Below are 23,050 nucleotides of genomic sequence, written 5' to 3' on the forward strand. Positions count from 1 at the left end.
TGAGATTTCAAGCCATTCCAAGCTAATGTTCTGATGCCATTCCTTATACAGATCCAGAATTACAAAACTCTATTTTCTTTTCTGGAGCCAAGTCAATGAATTATTATACTTCCATGCCACTTTCTTTCCTGGTGCTTTTTGAAATCCACAGTGTGGACTGGTGTGGGCTAGTTTTTGTTCTTCCTTTACTGAAAAACAGAAGAAGTAATAAGTTCAATGTCTGAGACTTCTTATCAAACTAGGCATGTCTTGGTCCAACTGGAGATATGTCAGACCCTTATTATGAAAGCGTCTTTCTTCTCTCACCAGCATACTTTTTCATTCCTACAAAAAATTCTAGATTATTCCAGTATGTGAAGATGGTAATCAGTCTGTCTATCAGACATTGCAGAATTCCTTCAAAGAAAGAAATGAAGTCTTCCTAAACAAGCCTGAGTCATACAATTTTATAATATTACTTAACTGACTTCAATTTAACTGTGAATTTGTTACTAATAAATTACCATATCTAAATGATATATTTTAGAGACTTGCACCCAATTAAGTAAGATCAGTACATCTCTATCTATGAAGTCATCTAACATGAATGGAAAATAAGCCAAGCAAAGTCTATGAAAAACATGAAAGTTTCCTAAATGGTTAAAACAAAAGGGTGGTTAAGTTATTAATGTGGCTTTTGTGTAGCATTAGTATTTATTTAATTTAGGAGTTATTATGAGTTAAGGAAACAAGACTTCTTATTTTGAACATGACATGGAATGACAGAAGCCATCATGTGTACCAGATTGGAATTTAAACTTTCTGCAAGGCATTCAGATGACAATGGAGTTGAGTCTTTGATGAAGTTTCTCCTTGCTTTCCTGGAAGAAAGGAAAAAGGGGAGGATCTAAGAGAGAATGAATTAAGCGCTAACAGCTTAATTTCAGAGGTAGTCTATGTTGATTTATTTTCTCACTCTGAGAATTTCAAACAAGTGAAAACTCCATGGGTCTTCAAAGTATAAAAACCTGGAAGACTTGAGAATGAGCGGAATCTCCACGACAACACACTATTTGGAAGAAGGAAAATGAACTTCAGAGAAAACTCCAAAAACAGGCACTTTACTAATGTTAATTTTAGAAATGAGAAGGTCTACATAATTTTTTTCAAATCCTTTTTTTTTTCAAATTGATTTGTTATTTACAGCTCTTCTGTAACAGTTTGGCTGGGTTATGGGGGGATTTATATCAAATCCTCGCTCTACTTCATTGTTTGTCATAATCATAAATTTTCTTTCCATCTATAGCCTTAGGAATTAAGGGTAAAAATTAGATATTTACTATTGTCTTTATTCTGCATAAAATATTGAAAAATAATTTTAAGTGTGTTGTGTATATATATATATATGTGTGTGTGTGTGTATACATATATATATATATATATATATATATATATATATATGAAAGTCAAGAGGACAAAATATGTCACAATAGGTAGTATTAATTTGCCAGGCTTTATTTATCATTATTCAAAATGTCTTCTTTAAACAGCCAGTAAATCACAGGTTGGATTCTTTAAAAAATTTATGTGAATCATTTAGAGTTTACATCTATTTAATTTTTTTTCTGGGGCATTTTTACTTAGCAATTCTTTAGGGTTCATTTCAGGAAAAGAAGAAGATGAAGTAAAGTCAAAAGAGAAAAATGACTTATTTGCAGGTCCTTCCCTGAAGGAAGTATTCTCTTAATCAGTTGTTATTTAAAACACTTTGACAAAGATGTCTAATTTATTCTAGCAAGCACGCACTAATTAAAATCCACATCTTTTCCTTTTTCCTTTGATACATATTTATATTTCATACATTAATGTTTTAGTTTAATTGCCAAACTGACACATATGAAAAAATTTCACCTGTAACTCAGGGTATGCGTAAACAGATATAAAAGAATACTCTCAAGAATCTTGCTGTTAAGACATATCACTTTATTTCAAGATGCCTACTAAAAAGTAACCCATTTTTACCATTATACTATAGTTCTTATACTTAAAAGATCCTTTGGAAATAAAACAGAAGGCTATGAATTAAAATTTTGAAAAGGTACTACAAAGTTCACTTACAAAACTCAAGTCTTTCATACAACTTGAGGTCAGGATTGAAAGGTTTAGCATTAATGCTTATATTTAATAAAAAGAGACAGTGTAACATAGTTGCATACGTTGTGAGCTTATAAGCATTCACATTTCAGGTCCATCACACACATTAGCTATGAGACCCAAGGCAAACTGTGTGACTCATCTAAGCCACCATCTTCTCAACTGAAAAATGGAAACAGAAGGATACCTACTTCATATGGCTTGTGAGGATTAAACGAGATAATTCATAATCCTATAATCGAGGTATATTTTATTAGATTATGTATACGGGTATGTACTGACAGACATGAAAATCAAAACTTTCTTAAGACAACTTAAAAATATAATTTTACGCTAAATTTTTAAAGAGTCTTGAAAACCTATTTAAAGCTTTTCAAGTTGTCTCTGCATATATGAGTTATTTACCTTTTATGCAGCATCTGGAAACAGCAGGTTCCGAAAGCAACCAGTATCAGTAAGAGCAATGGGATCGTTGGTATAACAACATAGATTAGATTGGGAATTATTCCTACAAAAGTAAAACAGTCTTAACGTAAAGAGATAGTTGAGGCAGGATTCTGACATGAAAGTTGTATAAAATCTTTCCAAAAAGTTAAGGCAAAGTATAATTATTATCAATAAGATTCCAAGTAAAGTTCTTCCCAGAATACTGAATAATCTAATGAAATAATATATTCATGTTTCATTAGAAATTAAAAACAAAATATACTGCATGGTTGCCATGCTCCACTTAAATGTCCATATTTCCAAAACTATTATTAAATCTTCAGTTAAGATAGGGACTGGTTTTTACGACATATTAATAATCTCAGTTATCTCGCTTCATTCATCCTTCTCAGTTATTACTTTGAGAAACAAGTACTGATTATTAATGAATAATCATGATTAAAATAATTGTTGATTTATTGGATATGTAATTATCCTAACTAATAAGCCCAGTGCCATGATGATATGCGTGACTCTCTGAGATTAAACCAAAATATGTAAATATTAAATGATGATAGAGTCATAACCTAGAGACATAAGACTACAGAGGCATAAACACTTGATCTTCATTAAATTCTAAAATGAATCATCTTTTAATCCTGTTCTATCACATTTGATAACGTTAGGTATTCTTGGTAAAATAAAAAAGTGCCACACTGATGTCCCATACAGCTTAAAATGACTTTATCAAACAATTTTTCAATGTCATAGGAGGGTAAATATTCCTAATGTAATTATTTACTGATCTATTTAATTAGATTTACATGTTCTGAATGGTTTTAAAATCAGACACCTGAAAGTGAAAAGCGCTAAAGTTTAATATCATGTCCATACAAGAAAAGCAAATTGGAAAACTATGCATTGAGCTAGCAAATTGAAAGCCATCATCATAATTAATCTAAATAATTCTGGTCAAAGTGGACAGGATTTATATCAAACTCTCCATTTAACTGCACATCATTTCCTTTGTTAAGAGAAGAAAAATTAACTGAGGTCAAGTGATGGGGTATTTTAGGGATAATCTGCTATGTTTTCATCCACTCTTGAGCCTGTTAAAGTGACTGCAAGCATTTTAAGGATTCAAGACGCATTTCCTTTCCTTTTCAAAAGACCATCATGATCCTTTACATATAAGAGTAAAGAAAAAAGAAAGTATTTCATACTCTTTCATAGATTTTGCATCACCTGTGGAAAGACTTTGAGACTTTGGGTCTTTGGCTCAATCTTTATGAAGTAACTAGTATAAATTAATATTCCTGTCCAATTGGCATAGGGCCATGCTAAAACAAGCCCCTAAAGGAGCCTAAGAACAGTTTTTGACTACCATGAGATTTGCACTGGGATTGGATTTTGTGTCTTTTGCAGACAGTGGCATGCTGGAGACACAGAGTTGAAAGCTCATTGGATGCCTACTACCCAACCTGCTGTTCAGTGATGTCACTTGGTAGCTTGAAACTGACCAGGGTGGGAGTATCCACACCACAGAAAACTCAAAGTCTACAAATAAGGCTTTTTTAAGCCCAGCCCACCCCAGCCAATCCCTAAACATTTAACAGTACCCAACTGTTTATAGGCCACTGAATGCACCCATTTACATCATAACACCTACATACTGGGGAAGATCCTTGTGGATCCACGTTTTGGTGTAGGATATACTTAGTTTAGTACTAGATACATCCACTTAAGTGAAAATAGAAAGAAAACAAAATAGGTTTTTCTATTCAAAAACTAGCTTAGCATCATTTGTTCTAACCTAGTCCTAAAGTAAATTTCCATAGGCCTATATTTAGTGCACTATTTCACCAAGCAACAAGAAAAGTTGGGACCAACGCGAAGCAAAGTGTAAAAGTACATTTTCTTCTCTTGATAGGTGAGTTAGAGACATGTGAACTAATTACCTGCCTCAGTAACAACCACGTTTTGATGAGTGTCTCCAGGTTGATTTGTAAAATAAGTCTTTTCTATCGGAGCTGTTGGATTAATCTCTGTAAATAATAAGTGCAGTTGTCATACATAATGATAAATAAGACAAATACAAATGCAGATGAAAATAAAAGTTTATTATAAAACAAAATAAACATTGATTTCTAAAAAAAATTCCAGCTAATTGTATTTTGAATTTAAATTTATATGAAATGATCTAACTATAAAGTCAACATTTAATTACCTCTGAATAAAGATCTCTTTGCAACTTGGATCCACTGGGTGAACCCCTGTAACCCCAAACTGCATTTAGCAATCCAGAGCATCTATGCTGATGATAACCGACTACAGGTAATAATGACAAAGGAGGTACAAAAGTAGGAAAAGATAGGCAAGAATTGGTGAGCATAACATGAGACACTAACTGCGATTCAAAGACCAGCAGGATTATTTCTGTACTATTATTGGTGTATAATTTAGATTTCTCATCACAACAATAAGCAGCAGATAACTGCATATGGACTGCACCTGGAATTGATGATTCAAGTAAAAATGTTCTAAAGCACATTTCTGTCCCCTACAAACAATGTCATCTTAGATTTGCTTTCCAATAGTGTCTACTTCTTTAAAAAATAATCATAAATTAAGGCTTGCAAGTTGTTTCTTTCCCTGGTTTTATGAGGCAAGATTTCTTCAATTGTCACACACTTGAAAACTGTTGAAATTTCTTACAATGATCTGGTACTGCTCTCTTGCCTAATTTTTTTTTCCGTAGGGCACTATTCATTAAATTAATAGTTCAGAGAAAATAAATTGAATTACTAAGAAAATAACCTGTAAATTTGTTTTCATTTGTTCCAAAAATATAATTCTGTTTATTTTTGTCAATTAATGGAAAAGAAAAAAACACATGCAGCATCTTACATTAGTTTTAGAATATTAAATCATTTTAATGTCATGTTTACTCTAATTTGGTCACATAGTCTCTATTGATTAGAAGCTTAATCATACACCATCCTATAATGATATTTATTATTCTTATACACGTATATTACCCTGATACTTTGCCCGACACAGTCCTATCCTACACAGAATTTAGGCACTCTATGCCCCTAGGTGCTCAACTGGTATTTGCTGAACAAATAATACAGATATTATGCAATTTATCAACATAGAGCTGGTTATCTTTAAAATATTTTAACAAACTTTACTGCAACTGCTGATTAAGTAACAAAATTTTAGAAACATAATCTCCTACATACTATTTTTAATGTCTAAGAGCAAGAGTACTTAATGTAGGGCTTCCCTGGTGGCGCAGTGGTTGAGAGTCCGCCTGCCGATGCAGGGGACGAGGGTTCGTGCCCTGGTCAGGGAAGATCCCGCATGCCGCAGAGCGGCTGGGCCCTCTGTGAGCCATGGCCGCTGAGCCTGCGCGTCCGGAGCCTGTGCTCCGCAACGGGAGAAGCCACAACAGTGAGAGGCCCGCGTGCCACAAAAAAAAAAAAAAAAAAAGAGTACTTAATGTAATTTTAATAAATATAAAAATCAGATTCAGAAGTATCCCCTTAAAATGTCTTTGGATAACACTGATAGACCCAAAGAATAGATATTCAACGCACAGAACAGTAACAACAAAAAAAAAAGGTGGAGAAGAGAGTGAGAAAACTCAGCCGTGAATTATTCAGTTTCTGTAGAGCTAGGTTAATTTTTTACCACTTTGGATATCAGTAGCCATGCTAGTAGACAGTACGCAGGAACAGAAGCAGGAGACTAAGTTCACGTGGTATTTTTGGTATAGTTGGAGAAAAAAGTTCAAAATAATCTGTAAATTGTAATTAGTCTCACTACTTGATCCTCCAATCCCCTCACCACTAAGAAGTTAACTACTGGGCTTCCCTGGTGGCGCAGTGGTTGAGAGTCCGCCTGCCAATGCAGGGGACACGGGTTCGTGCCCCGGTCCGGGAAGATCCCACATGCCGCGGAGCGGCTGGGCCCGTGAGCCATGGCGGCTGAGCCTGCGCATCCGGAGCCAAAGAAGTTAACTACTTACCATCAAAAAAGCACTGACTATACAAGCAAGGAATTTAATCAAACCAACATCCTTCATAAATAAGACACTAAGCTCAAGGAAAGAAGGTTAACTACATAGAAAATATTTAAAGTAAAACAAAGTAGAAAAATTCTATACATTAATAATTCTAGGAACTTTTACACTGTAGAAGTGTACATGTGCTTCAAAAACAAAACATACATGAAAGAATCTTGTTAAAAAACTATAGGTATTTGAAGATTTAGGTAGAATATAGAAGATAAATGAAAAACTAATTTTATGTCTAAAATGCTCTTCCATGAGTAATATAAACCTAGACTACCTAATACAAAACAAGAGGATTCTGCGGAATAGTGACCTGAATAATGTGGTAAATATGATATAAAATAAAATAAAATACAAAGGGTCACCTAAAAGCTCAAAGAATGAAGATAATATTGTATTAAGAATATGCTGTAATATACTTTGTTTCATTTAATAGTTTCAAGCACACAGTGTCACAAATTTAAAATATCAAAGAATTTCAACTTCATATTTTTCTAGGAAAAAAATTAAGACAAAGAACCTAAGTGTGTAACAGATATAGCTTTGCAAAGGCTTCTAGGAGGGTAATGATTCAGTTAGCAACCAAGAGGTTTAAAGACTAAACTCACCAGGGATAAAGAAAGTAGGCTAATATACTCAAGAACAGGATAAACACAAGAGAAGGGTAAATCTAATCCAAATCATCCCTTGTGCTTTACAGTCTTATGAGAAGAAGAAGACTCATGTAATTTCAACAGAATAATGGAAATAGCAGTACTTGATTGTAATTGCCATCCACGAACACATGTTATGAGGTCAAGCAGACAGCCCTTGGAAGAGTTCAAATGAAACTTCCAAACACTGAGAAGAGGAAAACAGAAAAAAAAAATCCTCATAGCCTAAATATCTAATTTGACTTTCTTTGATGATTAAAACGATGAGTTTACATCGTTCTGATTAGTCTCTCTTTTGGTCAGATATCAATTCAGTTGAGTTGTTCTAGTCAAAGGAACTCAAATTTACTATTTCAGCAGGAAACCACACTAGTGTAGCTCAGGTCAGTGTGATCTTCCCACGTGCTCCATACGGCAATAAGTTGGAGACTTCAAACAAAAGCGAACTGCCTGCCGAGGCATATTCCAAAGAATGAGGATCACGCGGAGAACGAGGCACACGCCGCTACTTTTCTGCACCATGGTTCTCTGACTTTCACTGAGGAGCACAAACCAAGTATCACGTCATGAAATGATAAGCTAATGTCCCAGGAGAATGCTGATTGCTTCCCTTAAATTCAACAGAAAATCTAAAGAACTACTGATCAGATGTGTAAACCTACAGGTGCTTTGGTGTCTTACACCTACTTCACACACACTATACTAAATTTTGAAATATTTTTAAATAGATATTTATTCTTCATAAAATCTGTTTACAAAAACACAGTTTGGCCTTAATATTAGAAATAATTATTTTCTCTTAAAAAAACCCCTCTGGATGTTTTCTAGTTGCTCCCTTCTATTTAACTCATAGGGCAGTTTGCTTTATAGCCTAGTGTGCTTCAATACTTTGTCATCAAACTGCAAAGTAATTCCATGTTTCACAGCAGGAAAACAAAACGAGCCAAAGGTAGTGAAGGTTAAAGATAAAACTTAATATAAGCAAATATGCACAAAATCTGCTCCTACGGAATTACAATGCTTCCTACCTGGTTCATACTTGCAGATGTAATTGTGCTTCATGTTGCACCTGTCGTCATTCCACTGGTAAAGGTAGGGACCCCCGAGGCCAGGATTGGCTGTTGGCTGATGATACATCACAACACACTTTTCACTTCCACAGGAAGGTTCATCAGTATACCAGTTTCTGCCAAGTACAGAGCAGCAGGAACACTTCTCAGTGACTTCGCCTGTTCTATTCTGACATCCTCTAGAGACAACAGAAATCTCCCTTTGTCCTCTGCCCTCTGAGTAGCCCCCTTTGCGTCCTCAGGATCCCTACTCACCGGTACTGGGAACTACTTCCATCGGACCACTGGTAGAGATCTGGGCAGGCACCAGATGTTTGCCCCTCTCCATTTCTCCAAAGCCCTATCCAGAAATCACCATCAGAAATCCCGGTTCCTGGCTTTGTCAGGTTTTGCAACATGCTTTCTATTAACTTCTGTTCTGCTTCATTCTCAAGGCTGAGAAGGACTCCCCCTTCGCTCTCACAAGCCAGGCGTGCCTCCTGAAAGCTCACTCGGCTGGATAGCTCATGGAAGTAGGCCATCTTGTAGCAGGGATGTTTGAAATCAGCAAAACATACCTTTTGGCCTGAAGAAAAAAGATGCCCATGTACTGATTATCTAAACCATATTCATAATGCTACTTACTACAAATTAAAATGAAAGAACCAATCAAAACAGAAACAATCTGCCAAGAATGCTTCTCCCATTGAACCACTGCATAAAGTTTATTTTCTAGATTCTTATTTCAATTTACAAAAGCAAATTGATTCCCTAATAAACTTGTAACATAAACTTTTAAACACAGTATATCAAGGAAATTTTTGTAAAGGCAAGTCATAATTCTCCTGGCTTAGATTTTGTAAACTGACACCATAGTGAGTGAAAGTAGCTTAAAAAAATGTCAGGTATTCACAATAAAGGAAGCTAAAAGGTCAAAATTATGAAATAAGAATCATAATTCATAAAGGAATTATTAAAAACAAGTAAAAAAAGCAAATTTACATAAGGTATCATGAAGTGAATACATTTAAATAATTGAAATTTAAATAAAGTGGCAAATTTAAGGTGTAAATATTTGTTTTTATTGTATATATCTGAGAGCAAATACATTAAAATTGAAAGTTAACAGAAGTCAGAATGAAGGTAACGCTAATAATAAACAATTTATTGGGGACTTCCCTGGTGGCGCAGTGGTTAAGAATCTGCCTGCCAATGCTGGGGACACGGGTTTGAGCCCTGGTCCAGGAAGATCCCATGTGCTGTGGAGCAACTAAGCTCGTGTGCCACAACTACTGAGGCCACGTGCCACAACTACTGAAGCCCACACGCCTAAAGCCCGTGCTCCACAACAAGAGAAGCCACCGCAATGAGAAGCCCGTGCACTGCAACGAAAAGTAGCCCCCGCTCGCAGCAACTAGAGAAAGCCCACGCACAGCAATGAAGACCCAACACAGCCAAAAATAAATAAATTTTTAAAAACCAATTTATTAATATAATATTGTATTAGAAGTGACAGGTTAACTTGCTAGAGTACTTATAGAATACTCAGAATTTGGAGGTGAAATTGAAAATGTAATTTTCATTTTCACTGGTATTTTAAAGGTTTTTATAAATTACAGCACTCAGTTTAACCATGTATCCTGATATCTATTAATGATTTTAGAAGTCACTATATAGAGAATATAAACTGTGTCAAGATATTAAATGGAACCACAAGTTAAGCTTAAAATAATTCTTGAGACCTCTTAATGAAATATCACCTTTTATTATCAAGCTTCATTGCTGTGACATAACTATACTTCTGCTCAGACTACATCAGTGAAGACTTAAATACATAGGCAATGAAAGTTTGACTTAAAAGCCCTCTTAAAATTGAATTTCACATACCTCTAGGAATTGAGCACAATGAATATTCCTAATTACTTAGTGACATAACTACAAATATGAATGATCATATTGGGTCATAATACAGCCATATATGGAACAGGGATATTACAGTGTACAGGATTTAGCAGTGGAATTCCTATTGTTGTACTGTTTACACCTGCCTCTTTCTTTTTTTTTTTTTTTTGCGGTACGCGGGCCTCTCACTGCTGTGGTCTCTCCCGTTGCGGGGCACAGGCTCCGGACACGCAGGCTCAGCGGCCATGGCTCACGGGCACAGCCACTCCGCAGCATGTGGGATCTTCCCAGACCAGGACACGAACACGTGTCCCGTGCATCGGCAGGCGGACTCTCAACCACTGCACCACCAGGGAAGCCCTACACCTACCTCTATTTACCACCAAATATGTATGCCAAGATTATAGACGCAATCTCTAGAACAGTCACGCTGTTTTTTTTGTTTTTCATTAGCTTCCTTGGTTCACCTCTGATCTCTGCTGTCAACTTTAAAAACTGCCGTGGATCCCTCTCTGTCACTGTTCCTTAACCCCAGCCTGCTGTCCACAGCTTCCACTACCCTTTTAGTCCCTCTGATTTCAGCTTGAGGTTTGACCTTGGAAAATAGACTATCTAGTATTTTATGTAAAATTAAGGCAAATTACTTCATGCTAAGAAATCAAGGCATAGTTTCACTGCTTACAATTCTTGTTGGGATTGAAGGCTTTTTCACTATGCATTTAATTTTGTAGCCAATCAAGAAAATTTGACAGTAGTGAAGGGTTGGGGTGGGAGGTGTATTATATTTAAACATTGGCAAAAAAAGTAAAGCATTCAAGCTTTGTATTCTTAATTACAGTATATCACACTGAGCCAGCGTCGGTATCACATCCATTCTCCCTCAGAATCAGCAATTAATGACTGGTGATGACACTTAGAGGCAGGAGGGAGCAGAAATCAGTGGAAGGCCATTAACCTCACAACAGTGTTTGAGTAATAGGCATCCAATAAGTTGACACTGCTGAGAACAGCCAACTAATAACAGAGCAGTTCCAGCAATGCAAGCAAGACAGCCAGTTGTCCTCTTTGTCTCATTAACTGTGATCTGGACCCAGGAGCAACACACTGAATAATAAGAACAAATTAAGAGACTGCCCCAACTAATTGCTAATGAAAAATAACAGGCTCCTATGAGTGACCACGGGGAAACTGGAATTAAAGAGACGTCAAGAGGACAAACCAGTCTGAAACAAATAAGCCTGGAGAGATGACCACGGAAGTCCCAATGGTTGATCCTAATAAAATTATTTTTTAAAAACTTCTCCTAATTTATTATTAGGGTTTGTGATGTCTTCATTGTTTAAAATGGTTGTTCCTGGAAATACTCTAGCAATGCCATTAAGCCTAGTGATTTTTATGCCTGTATTTTTAAAGCAAGCTCTGTTTCCATTTTTATCTTCTACATCTTTTTCATATTTCTAAGTCTCAAAATATATCTGGACTACATTCCCTTGAGTTTTCAGTTTGTTCAGTTTTTTACTCCAAGGACTCTCAGACTTCAATTTGATTCCAGCACTTGTGAAATATTAAGTTGTCCAATGAGATTGTTTTGCAAGATAATAGAAAGAAGCCAAATTAAAAAAAAAAAGCAGCAGCAGATTAGCCGGAAGTTTTAATGAGTAAAAATTATTTATGTAACAAAGCCAGCACAAGTTCGGAAAATGCCTAGGTATGACATATATGCTAAAAGTCTCTTCTCATTATCTTTGACGTACTAAAAATAAATGCAGCAGAGATTTATTACCTATGGTGAGAATACAAGAATGATGACGAAAATTACCTTATTTATAAAATTAAAATAGCACTTCTAATTAAATATATAAGAGAGCTTTAAGTGTCTTGTAGAAATTCCTAATATCACTATTAGGTAATAGGAATGTCAATCTGTAGATAAATGTTAGTCTGTAGAGAAATAATAACAATAATAATTAAAGAAAAATCCATAGACAGGGATTATATTTAAAATAATTAAGAACTAATACTGCACAAGCCCTGGATCACAGCCAGCCTTGGCACTCTCTATGCCGGGCATCCTCGCTTTGGCTGTGGATGATGGAGTGGTCCAAGGGTCTTAGATGAGGGGATGCAGACTGTAGTGGCTGCATAGCAGGGGGAATCTCAGAGGATCAAGACAGTGGCCAATTACCAACTACAGACAGATATTAACTCCAAAGTGCATTAATTGAATATCAGCTGTGTCCACAAATTTTAAACTGAAAAGTCACTAGCAGTTCAGATCTAGCAAAGCAGTTTTAAGGAAATTATAGATACATTGTAGTTTTTATGGTATCTCTATATAAAATCAGTTAAAGCTGACACTGGGAATTTCTTCATATCCAATTCTCTTTTACTACTGATTTCTACCTTATGGTGCAAATTTGGTCCAAGTTGCAGCAAAATCAGCAGAAACGGCAGCTACTGAACTGCTCACCACGATTTCAGCTGATCACACTTGGCTGTAATAGCAGTGGAACTCCCAACAGCTGGGAAACAAATGTTGCCCTAATTCCCAGAAAAGTCCCATTAATACGGATCTTCTCGAAGCAACTTTCCCACTTCGGTAAAGGCTAATCTTCTTAGGGAACACTTATAATTAGCTCCTTTCTCATTCTGTGAGATCACATAGAGAATTTCCTTTTCTCTTACTTTTAAATATTGTATTCAGATAAAATCCTCCATCGACTATTTTGACCAGGAGAAAGCTAGTCTTCCATCTACTACATCTAATCTTCCATCTACTATCCTACCACCCATAAAATATTCAGATAACCATAGAGTAGTTTTTATCACACTAAGGCTACCTTGATACTGTCTAACAATAATTTACTAAACGTTACCTAACACCTGTAGTGGGAAACCTCCCTTGATTGTTGGCTTATGTGCAAGAAAGACTTTTCACCCAGGATTCTACACCTCCTGGTTTCATACGTACACACACACATGCACACACACACACTCACACACAACTACATACATACACATGCACTTTAATTTAGAGATAATTTTCAGTATCGCCTACTAAAATAAACATTCCTATCATTATCACAGCTAAGATTCTGCTACTATTTCCATGCATAGATAATTCTGTCCTTTTTCTCAGTCATGAAAATTCCTTTAGAGCTAAATATTGGCAGAGTTTTCGATGCTTTTAGCAACAATGTAAAAGCAGGGCCAAACTCATAAAGTCATGGCAGTTTACTTTTTTCTTCCTGAATAGAAAGGATCTATGACTTGGCTTTGATTTGCTTATATTTATCAATTTTCTGGAAGTAGAGTCTTCATTTAGTTATGAAAGTAAGAACATTTTTCTTATACCTCACACTATAATCATATATTGTCAAATTAAATAAGCATTGAATTTATATCATATTTTTCAGTAAAAACATGGAAGATTATGAATTCCTGTTGTTCAGGTATGATCTACCTTTAGTTGCAAAGAAAAAAACAAGTTGTACAAAAGAGGACCTACATGATAAATCTTCCCCAAAGCAGACTGACCAGACTTTGGACATTTTACTAGAATCCCACAGAATAATTTATTTTTCATAATTCTTTCTTACTCTACTCAAAATCAAAGGAATAAATATGCTGCAACTACAACATACAATGTGACATGACCTCCAATAGTAAAACTTTCAAACTAAAAAAGGGAATGCTCTCAATCATAAGTATTCTGCTTTCAGTGTTCAATATTACACCTACTTTTTAAGACATTTCATTATAAAAATGTTTTGTTATAATAAATTTTATTTTTTCAGGAGATTTTATAATGCAATTAATTGCATAGTGCACTATTAAGATTGTGCTCGAATCCGTTTTCCTATATTGATAAACAACCAAAACTGTAGTCTTGGTCATTGTTTGCATGATGGTGGCATCTGCAAGCCCTACATCTCCACCTGGGAAGTATCACAAACTTTCTGAGAAGGGGATGAAATTTATTTTTTTAATCCAGTATTTGAAATCAAGATGTAGATAATAAATTGTAAACCAAGTAGATAAATGGTAAACTGCGTGAGTGAAGAATTCAAGCATTCAATCACTAAGAGCTGGCTTGGAATCCCAGAACAGTACTGGAACTGTGGGGACGTTGGGGACATTATTTAAACTTTCCTGACCTCAGTTTTCTCACCGAAAAAGTGAGAGTGGTTAGGAGTTTTAAAGAAATAATGACAATAATAATAGCTTGACAGGGGACTTCCCTGGTTGTCCAGTGGTTAAGACTCTGCACTTCCACTGCAGGGGGCACGGGTTCAATCCCTTGTCAGGGAACTAAGTCCCACATGCCATGTGGCACGGCCAAAAAAAAAAAAAAAAAAAAGCCTGACATTTATCAATAGTTTAGTGTGCAGGGCCTCACTGCTAGCACAATCCACACCTTTGGGTAAATTAGGAAAGATGATCTCTCCTGGTGATACAGGCTGCTCAGCTTGAAAAAGTTATGCTCTCCTCCAGGTTGCCTCAGCTGCAGGCACAGGGACTGCCGCGTTAAGCACCCCCTCACAGCATCCTGGCCGGCAGCTGTGTCCATGAAACAACCTGCACTACTGTGTTTGAACCCCTTTAACCCTGCAACAACTCTGTGATGAAGGTGCTTTCATCCCATTTTAAAAATGAGGCAAGGGAGGCATAGAAAAGTTAAATAATTTGCCAAACTCACATGGCTCATAAATGGTAAAGTGTTTAGAACCAAGCAGACTGGCTCCACAGTTCATATATGCCCCCAGATTTCTATGCTGCCTCCATGGAGGTCTCAGATATATTTTTCTAAGGTGAAGAATTTCATGAATAAAGGGATTGATTAATATGTACATTATTACTATGACCTATGTTACCATGTTCAGCATTGGTCTGTTATTGATACCGGATGGCTAACATATACTAGGGGTTGTACATTGAGGGTTTGTTTCTAAGCAGAATGTAGATTTTCTTTTACTGAACATTTAGACACAGGATCCATATTGGAACATCTATCTCAGATTTTCAGACCCTTTATGTCCTTAATGATTTTTTTTATCTAGCCCTTCTATTTTCCAAGTAAAACAAACAAGGTCCAACTGAACTTTTTCCCAATTACAAGGAGTCAAATTGTCAGGCTGTGTTACATTATCAGTAATATGTTAAAACAGTGAAAGAAACAATCTTGTGTCCATCCGTCCACCTGTGTGCAAAGTACCTAACAGAAGAGAGAGGGTTGGAGAAAGTAAAATTGCTAGTGAGACCATCAGCTGAATTTCCACTTTGGACACCTTTATACAACACTGTCCACTTTCTAATGTTAATGTAACAGATATTGCCATCTTCCAGAAAAAGAATTACAAAAACAAAACCATAAAATGATGAAAAACAGCCGTTAAGGATTAATGGCTATGGTGAATGTGTAGTTTATTACATGACTGGTAATAAGATTAATTTGTTCCTTTCTTGCCCAAGAGATACTTAAAGTAATTGCATCTGAAAACTGCACTGTCATCACTTTATGCTTTTGATGATGTCATGGAAAATAGTACCATAGGCTGGAATACGCTCAGCAGTTTTTTCTTTTTAATTTTAAAAAGTTTTTGTATCTCCCTTGATCTAGGTTACTGGTCACCACCCATGATTTTGCAATATTCTGTGGCATTCGCATGATCAAAACGGAAGTGTCTAAATCATCCAGTCTTCTAAATAAAATGTTTGCCAATTTAAATAAGCTCAAATTAATACATATTAAAGTGTTCTGCAGAAATGTGGAGGTACCATGAAATACACTTAATGCTTTCTGCAGCATAAACAGGTTGATGGATCACTGCTGTGTGCACTAAAAAGAGAAAGTAAAAACAAACACACACATTACTTCAAAACACTTCAAATGCTTAAGAATATGCATGTGCTCTTCAAACATATCCTCCCATCTCAGAGACCTGAATTTTGAACTCTTCTTTTTCATATGTATCCTTATATCCAAAAGTAAAATCCTCTTACCTTTGTTCTAAAGGTGTCATTACCCACCAGTCACTTCACAGATTTAAATGATGGCAGACCCCAGAGATAACGTCTACACATCTGTGTGTACAACAAATCAGTACAGGTCCAAGACCTTAAAAGTAGTTCCCAAGTTAGAATCACAAATTCACTAAAAAAAATTTGATCATTATCCTTATAGTTTATATTTTTATTGCCTATCCATGAATCAAAATAAGCATAGCCAGTAATCTACACAAATACTTTTCTATTACTGCTAGCTGCTATTAAATCTTATGGGGCAGATTATGATGATGTTTGAAATGTTATTTCTCATTTAAATATTTTCACTTCATTTATAAATAATGCTCTCAACTTTAAAAAGGGTGGTGTAGCTAAAAGTATCAGAAAGTATCTGATTGAATAAAGTACTAAAATGAGAATTGCTATAAAGCATTATTTTGAGAGTTCCTGTCTTTTTTTCTGCAGTAATTATTTTGGTACACTGAATAGAAATTATAAATGGTTGTGCTGATATTCAATAATTAGAAAATGTATTCCATATATTGTAAGTATGCTCCTAATAATGGCTCCAAAGAGTTTGTTTCACTTGACAGACAGCTGAGTAGAATTTTGGTAAATGGTCCCTAACGGCATGAAAAAGTTTATGTACTTCTCAAAGCTTAACATCAACCAGGGAGACATTAGACCTACTTCTTCCAAAATGTCAGGCTTTAAACTCCTCTGTACTCATGCCATTATGGCTGAAATACATATTGTAAAAAATTAGTCTTCAAAGGATAAAATCACAAATCAATTTCTAATGGTTAGATTTCAATGTGAGTTTGTAAGGCCAAAGACAATTAAATTATTCATAAGAAAAACATAACTGTTTTAATATCAAGTAAACATCATCATTTATGTTAAATCAAATAGATCATGTTCAGTTAATTAGAAATTTTCCAGATGGCACCTACAAGATGCCTATAAATACTTAATAGGAAAACAGAGCAAAAGGTTTGCAGCAATTTATGCAATAATAGAACACAAAATAAACTTTTCATCAACAATTTTTTCAAGTTTTTTTTTAACTTTATGTATTCTTTTTCTCCCTTTGCAAAGTTTAAGGCATACAATAAGAATATACCTAGTGGATATTATTTAAGTCAATGAAGTGTTTCTATGTGTTTAAGAAACACCTTATGCTCAAAGCCTGATCTCTGCTGTTAATTCATTTGCAAGAATAAATCTGACAGAGACAAGGGCAGTCAGATAAGTAATTTACACATTCAGATGAGTTTTATGGTGAACTTATTTTTAAGCTAAAATAGGGGGGATGGGATCTAATGCTATGGCTTTTGTAACCTCCTTGTTTGATACTGTAAAGTTTTCATTTTATAAATGAATAATAATAACAGACTGAAAAAAATGTAAGCAACACGCACTTCCAAGTGACATTTCACAATGTATTTAATTCCAGTGTCTCCTGAGGGCCAAAAAGTTAGTGGAGAGTGATTGATAACCAGACATTGAAGGATTATATTCAGAAGATGTAGAACATCACATTGCTGAGGGAAGATCAGTAACGATTAAGCTTAATATGCCAGTTTCTAAAGGTCTAGTTTCACTACTGATTAAGTTGCTGTTAGCTGTCATCTACCTCTACCTCTAGTGACACCTGTTACACAGATGCACAGAACGTGAAAAGGAACTCGTGCTTTTTACATTAAAAAGCTTCCCACATTTAAAACACATGCCCACATACATTCAACAAATATTTATTGCAACACTTTAATTAGCATCACAAGAGATTTCAATAAGGATAGCTATGCTCAATTTTCCTGTAAGGTCCTGTTCATTCATCCTAGGCTTTTGAGAATCTTTATGTTTTTTAAGAGACCTTCCCCAAAAGTAAGGGAGAATGGATGCAACACGAGTTGCTCAACAATAGGACAATGAAAGTGGAAGGAAAAGAAAAATCAAAGCCAGCTCCGGGAAGCTTGCCAATTCCGATCCATTTCCCTTGCACTGACTCTACCGACCTAATTGGGCACCCACTGTGTGCACAAACCTGCATCGATGACCACGTACACCTCAACCCAACTCGAGCAGACTTCATGTTCTGAGAAGTCCCCAACTTGGAATGAGGTGTGTAAGGGCGTCCTCACACAACGACCAGTCCCCTGGTCTTTGTCAGCCCTCCTGAGAACAAAGGCTGCATGCCCCTGGGTCTGTGAGCCCCACACGGCGAACAGGTCTAGTCTCGGAAATTATCTGCGTGAACCCTGTGCGGGCGAGGACTGAAGTCGAGCCAGGACAACATGGGGTGGCATTTCTGCAGCGGTTCCTCTGTCTCTGGGCTCCCTCTGCCTACGCCGTACCCTACCCCTTCTACAGGTACCAGCCCTACCCTGCGGCCAACTCTCTTACAAAGAAAGTCGACATTAGTCCTAGACAACGCTGTGCTGCTCAGGATGAAGCGGAGCTCGCTTCTCAGCTACTGAACCTGGCGCTTCCAAAACAGTTAAACTTTTCTGTGTGTTTAGTGGGGCTGGGGAGAAAGCAGAATACAATCAATTCCCCCCTGCCTCCTCCGGCCCCCTACCTACACCGCACGGGTTTCCAACCCCTCGGAGAGCCTCCACCCCAGGACAGGCCGGTCCGCACCGCCCTCGCGCCCCGCCGCCCTCTCTCCCGGCTCGTGCGCTCGGCGGATGGCCCCGGACTCACCGCTGACCACCCGGCGGCAGAAGGCCCCGTGGCCGCAGAGCAGTGCGGCGCCCAGCAACAGCGAGACCACGCGGCTCATCGCGGCGCGGCGGCGGCGGCTGCGGCGGCAGCAGGTGTGGCGTGGAGCGAAGGGGCCTCTGCCCGCCGCGCAGCCGGGGCTCTAACCCCGCTGTCTCCCTGCCTCCCCGCGGGGCCCTACTCCGGCCGCCCGAACCCGACTGCCCGGCCCCCTGCACGCATCGCCTCTGGCCAGACCTGGCGCCGGGCGCGCTAGTGCCGCGCGCGAGTGTGCCGGGCTAGAGCGCACGACCCTGAGGGTGCGCGTCTCGGGAGAAGCAACAGAAGTTAGGGGGTCCCGTGTCTATCCCAGAGGTGAGGCAGGAGCCTCGATTTGGATCCCACCGCGCCCTTGGCGCCTCTCCTCGGCCTCTGGCAAGTGAGGGGCTGGGCCCATGCGACCTCCTGGTCGCGGCTCCCGCAACAGCAAAGCAGCAGCTCTGCGCTGGAGGCGCCGTCTTATATACCCACATGCCGAGGTTCCAGCCCCTCGCGAGTAATAATTTTTAACTACTTCGTCTCTCCTGTCATGCGGAGCATCCCGGCCCCTCCCCTAAAAACTGGAGCCACTTTGCAAACAGTCCAGTCAGCGGCCCCACCTCCTCTCCGCTCCTCCCGGTTTCCTGTTTCCATTCGCTAGACGACTGGATACTCATTTGTGTAAAATGTGACAGCTTTGCTATTAAACTCTGGCGAAAGTTGGATCCATTTGATCTTCTCAAAGATTAATGTCCACGGGGATGCCAAGTTGTGGGGCCTTTTTTTTTTTTTTTCTGTGCTCAATTGTTTGCTCATATGTATTGCTAGATGCAGGGCACTAGCCACTATTTAAAATGGATTGGCGGAGTGGGAGCCAAAACATGCTCCGTGAATTATACAGTGTGGCAGGTTTTTCTCCACCTAGGTTCTGCAAGTAGATTACTTCCAAGCAGGCTGTTTGACTAAGTTGCCAAGGAGTAAATTAAAGAGAATATTTGAAACAGTTTTCCCAAATGATTTCAATCTCAGTCTTTGTAGCTCTAGGGAAAACCATCAACAAAATAAATTTTCTGAATACTTGGGAATTTCCTGGACATAAAGGTATGTATTTCTTTGTAATCATCTATCAGTGACCTGGGATTTACATCAGAAGTAAACCATTCTAAAACCTACAAAGGCACTTTTCCATAACATGACTTGGTCTTTATTGTAATAACAGTCCACCCAAGGATGCTGCATTTTCCTGGAGTATTGAAAAACAGTTCATGAGAGTTTTATCTATATCTAGTCCATGATAGAAACCCTGAGGAGGCTCTCATAATGGGCTTCAGTAGAACTGGTATTTTGCCATTATGTTGCTTTAAATGCACCAGGATTTGTTAAACGAAATCCTTTGGTTTTTACAGCACCTCCCTGTCTTTTGTTTTCATAAGCCACGAGTACACTCAACACTTGTTGGACTGTTTTCTTAGGGGAAAAAAAGTCAATCTTTCTATAGTAAAGACAAGTCATATAGAATAAGAAATTCTAACACTTGGAAAGATCTTAAGGATTATTAAATCCACCCTACTCAAGAAAGCAGAATTCCAAAATAATTATAATATTGTCTATTACTTTATTTTCCTTATACAAATATTAAAGATAATTTATTCTAGGGCCATGGGCAATTGGTAAATCATGTAAAGGATATGGATTTTGTGAGTTTCTCCACCAGCTAAAGGTCCAAAAGAAACAGGTATTGCTGGGATCTTGAATGGAAAATTAAAAACATTAAGTCCTCAATGCAATTGGAGGTATATGTAAGCTCAGCCCTGTAAATCATGTCATAGAGTGTCACTGGGTATGACTGTAGTCAGAAATTTGCTCCAGGTGCCTTCAGAGTCCAATGTGGAGGAAGAAATGTAATGATGACTGTGTGTATAAAGGCTATAGTGGAAGAAGTGTGAATGAGTATCGTGGTTAGCCTGGAGGAATGAGGAATTAGGGATTTTTGCAGGAATTCTCTAGCTACCTTCAGGTTCAGTGTGATGATCCTCATTGGCTGATGACCTGGATGACTGCTCCAGGTGCCTGAAGAACTAGGTAGGGTTCTGAATGGGAGCTCCTTTCATGCCATCCTACTCCCAGATAATCATGTGGCTCAGAGCTATCATAGAAAGGTCCCTGTTTGGGAAGGAATGCCAGTGGATTACAATAGAAGCACTGGGTGTAATTTTCCACATATGGATAACCCCCCAAATGTCCCTAATGCCTAAAAAGCCGTCAAGTCCTTGAAGCCATTATTGGCAAGGGGGAGCCCCATGGTTTTCGTACTTCAGAAAATCCAAATTATATTAATAACTATATCCTCAATATGGTTGCACAGGCTTCCTAGTATAGTTTCTTATCTTTAGGCTATGATTATATCGGTTCAGGGTGGCCACGCCCATTAATTAGGGCTACTCAGCAGTTATTCTGGTAGCTGTTTGACTTCTCAGAACAAATCATTAAAGGCTCTTTTCAGATATGATGTTTTTGAGGAGACCAGCTGACAAGACCAGGTTCTTTATTTGTTTCTCCATCACTAGAAAACATCTGGATGGATCATCATTAAATTCATAGAGCACATTTTGGGTAGTCATAAGTATAGAATATTAGTGGTACTTGATGTTCTCTTTGAAGAGCATGGGGTAGAGAGTGTCTGTCTTAATTTTTTTTAATATAGCATATAGTAGGAGACAAACTTAAATGTCAGCAAAATTCCTTTTCAAAAATACAAAGTTATGGAAAGTTAGGGGAAAGCAACAAATGTTAATTTTTTAAACAAATGACTTTCATTGTTTTTTCCTGTGAATACGCACAAGGCATCACAGGATACAAGTTACTTTCTCATAGCAAACATATTTTAGTCCCAGAAATTTAACTGCTTTTGGATCAATCAGGAGATGAGGGCTCCCACAAGAGTAACCAAGAGAACCTGAAGTTATGTGAAGAATGTTTGTGCATGTGTAGAGCTGGGCTTTCACATTCCCTGAAACCAAGGTGTGACAAGACCATGTGACTGGTGACTGGCAAATCAGGAGAGAGGTCTGTTGCAAGTCAAGATTCTTTGCCCAGTTTTAAAAAAAAAAAGCAACTCAAATGAGAACTTCAAACTGATTAGGCTAAGGAGTTCAACATTGATTCAACAACCTAAAACATTACTCTTCAAGGCCCAGAATAGAAAGGTGATCTCAACAAGAGTGATCCCAAAGAAATCTCAGGCAGAGTCAACCAATGCATCTCCAGAAGCTCTGAAACATCAACTGAGCAACAATATCTGGAATCCAAAGTCTTGGAAAGTGACATCAGGGCCCTTAATAAAACACTATGGAATCTGTATGCCCCAAATATACAACCTCCTCCTTCATTCTCCCTATTCCTTTTCAAACGTCTGCAATTCTCAGCAAGCATCTGTTTTGTGTGCCCATTAATAAGCCTCAGGAACAGACAGTCTGAATTACAGGTACTGATTTGCACTCAGTGGCTTCTCACTTGGGCAACTCTGTACAGTGGCTTCAGCCTCAGCTGGGTTCACTCATATGTGTTCCAGAGCAAAAAGTGACAAAGGTGGTTGTCTTACTCAGTTTGGGCTGCTGTAACAAAGTACCATAGACGGGTAGCTTACAAACAACAGAAATTTGTTTCTCACAGTTCTTGAGGCTGAAAATTGGAGACCATGGTACTGGCATGGTTGGGTTCTAAAGAGGACACTCTTCTGGGTTTCAGACTGCCAACTTCTGGTTAGGTCTTCACATGCAGGAAAGACAGCTAAAGAGCTCTCTGGGGTCTCTTTTATAAGGGCACTAGTCACATTTATGAGAGCTCCACTCTCATGACCTAATTACTGCCCAAAGGCCCCACCTCCTAATGCTATCTCATTGGGCAGTAGGATTTCGACATGAGAATATGGAGGGGGATACAAACATTCAGTCCATTGCAATGGGCTACAAAGGGGATTTGTTATATTTAAAATTATTACAACTTTATATTAATATATTTGAAATGTTATTGGAATCCAATAGTAACTAGTTTATTCATTC

General features: G+C 37.7%; 1 protein-coding gene across 3 annotated transcripts; it reads right to left on the bottom strand.

Annotated features, from left to right (window-relative positions):
• Positions 1–69: 69 nt before the first annotated feature.
• Positions 70–19,032, bottom strand: CHODL (chondrolectin; the record flags this gene model as incomplete). 3 transcript variants are annotated; one of them, XM_082839458.1, is made up of 6 exons in its annotated part: positions 104–188; positions 2,539–2,641; positions 4,518–4,589; positions 8,319–8,476; positions 8,616–8,925; positions 18,954–19,032. In XM_082839458.1, 6 exons carry the CDS (start codon positions 19,030–19,032, stop codon positions 104–106), a joined length of 807 nt encoding a protein of 268 aa, XP_082695584.1. The 3 variants fall into 3 exon arrangements, with proteins under 3 accessions (XP_082695585.1, XP_082695584.1, XP_082695583.1); XM_082839457.1 differs by having other exon boundaries at positions 4,518–4,604; XM_082839459.1 differs by lacking the exons at positions 2,539–2,641; positions 18,954–19,032 and having other exon boundaries at positions 70–188; positions 4,518–4,604; positions 8,616–8,881.
• Positions 19,033–23,050: the final 4,018 nt, after the last annotated feature.

Source organism: Leucopleurus acutus, assembly GCF_964270905.1.
Source record: "Leucopleurus acutus genome assembly, chromosome: 5".
Lineage (NCBI taxonomy): Eukaryota > Metazoa > Chordata > Mammalia > Artiodactyla > Delphinidae > Leucopleurus > Leucopleurus acutus.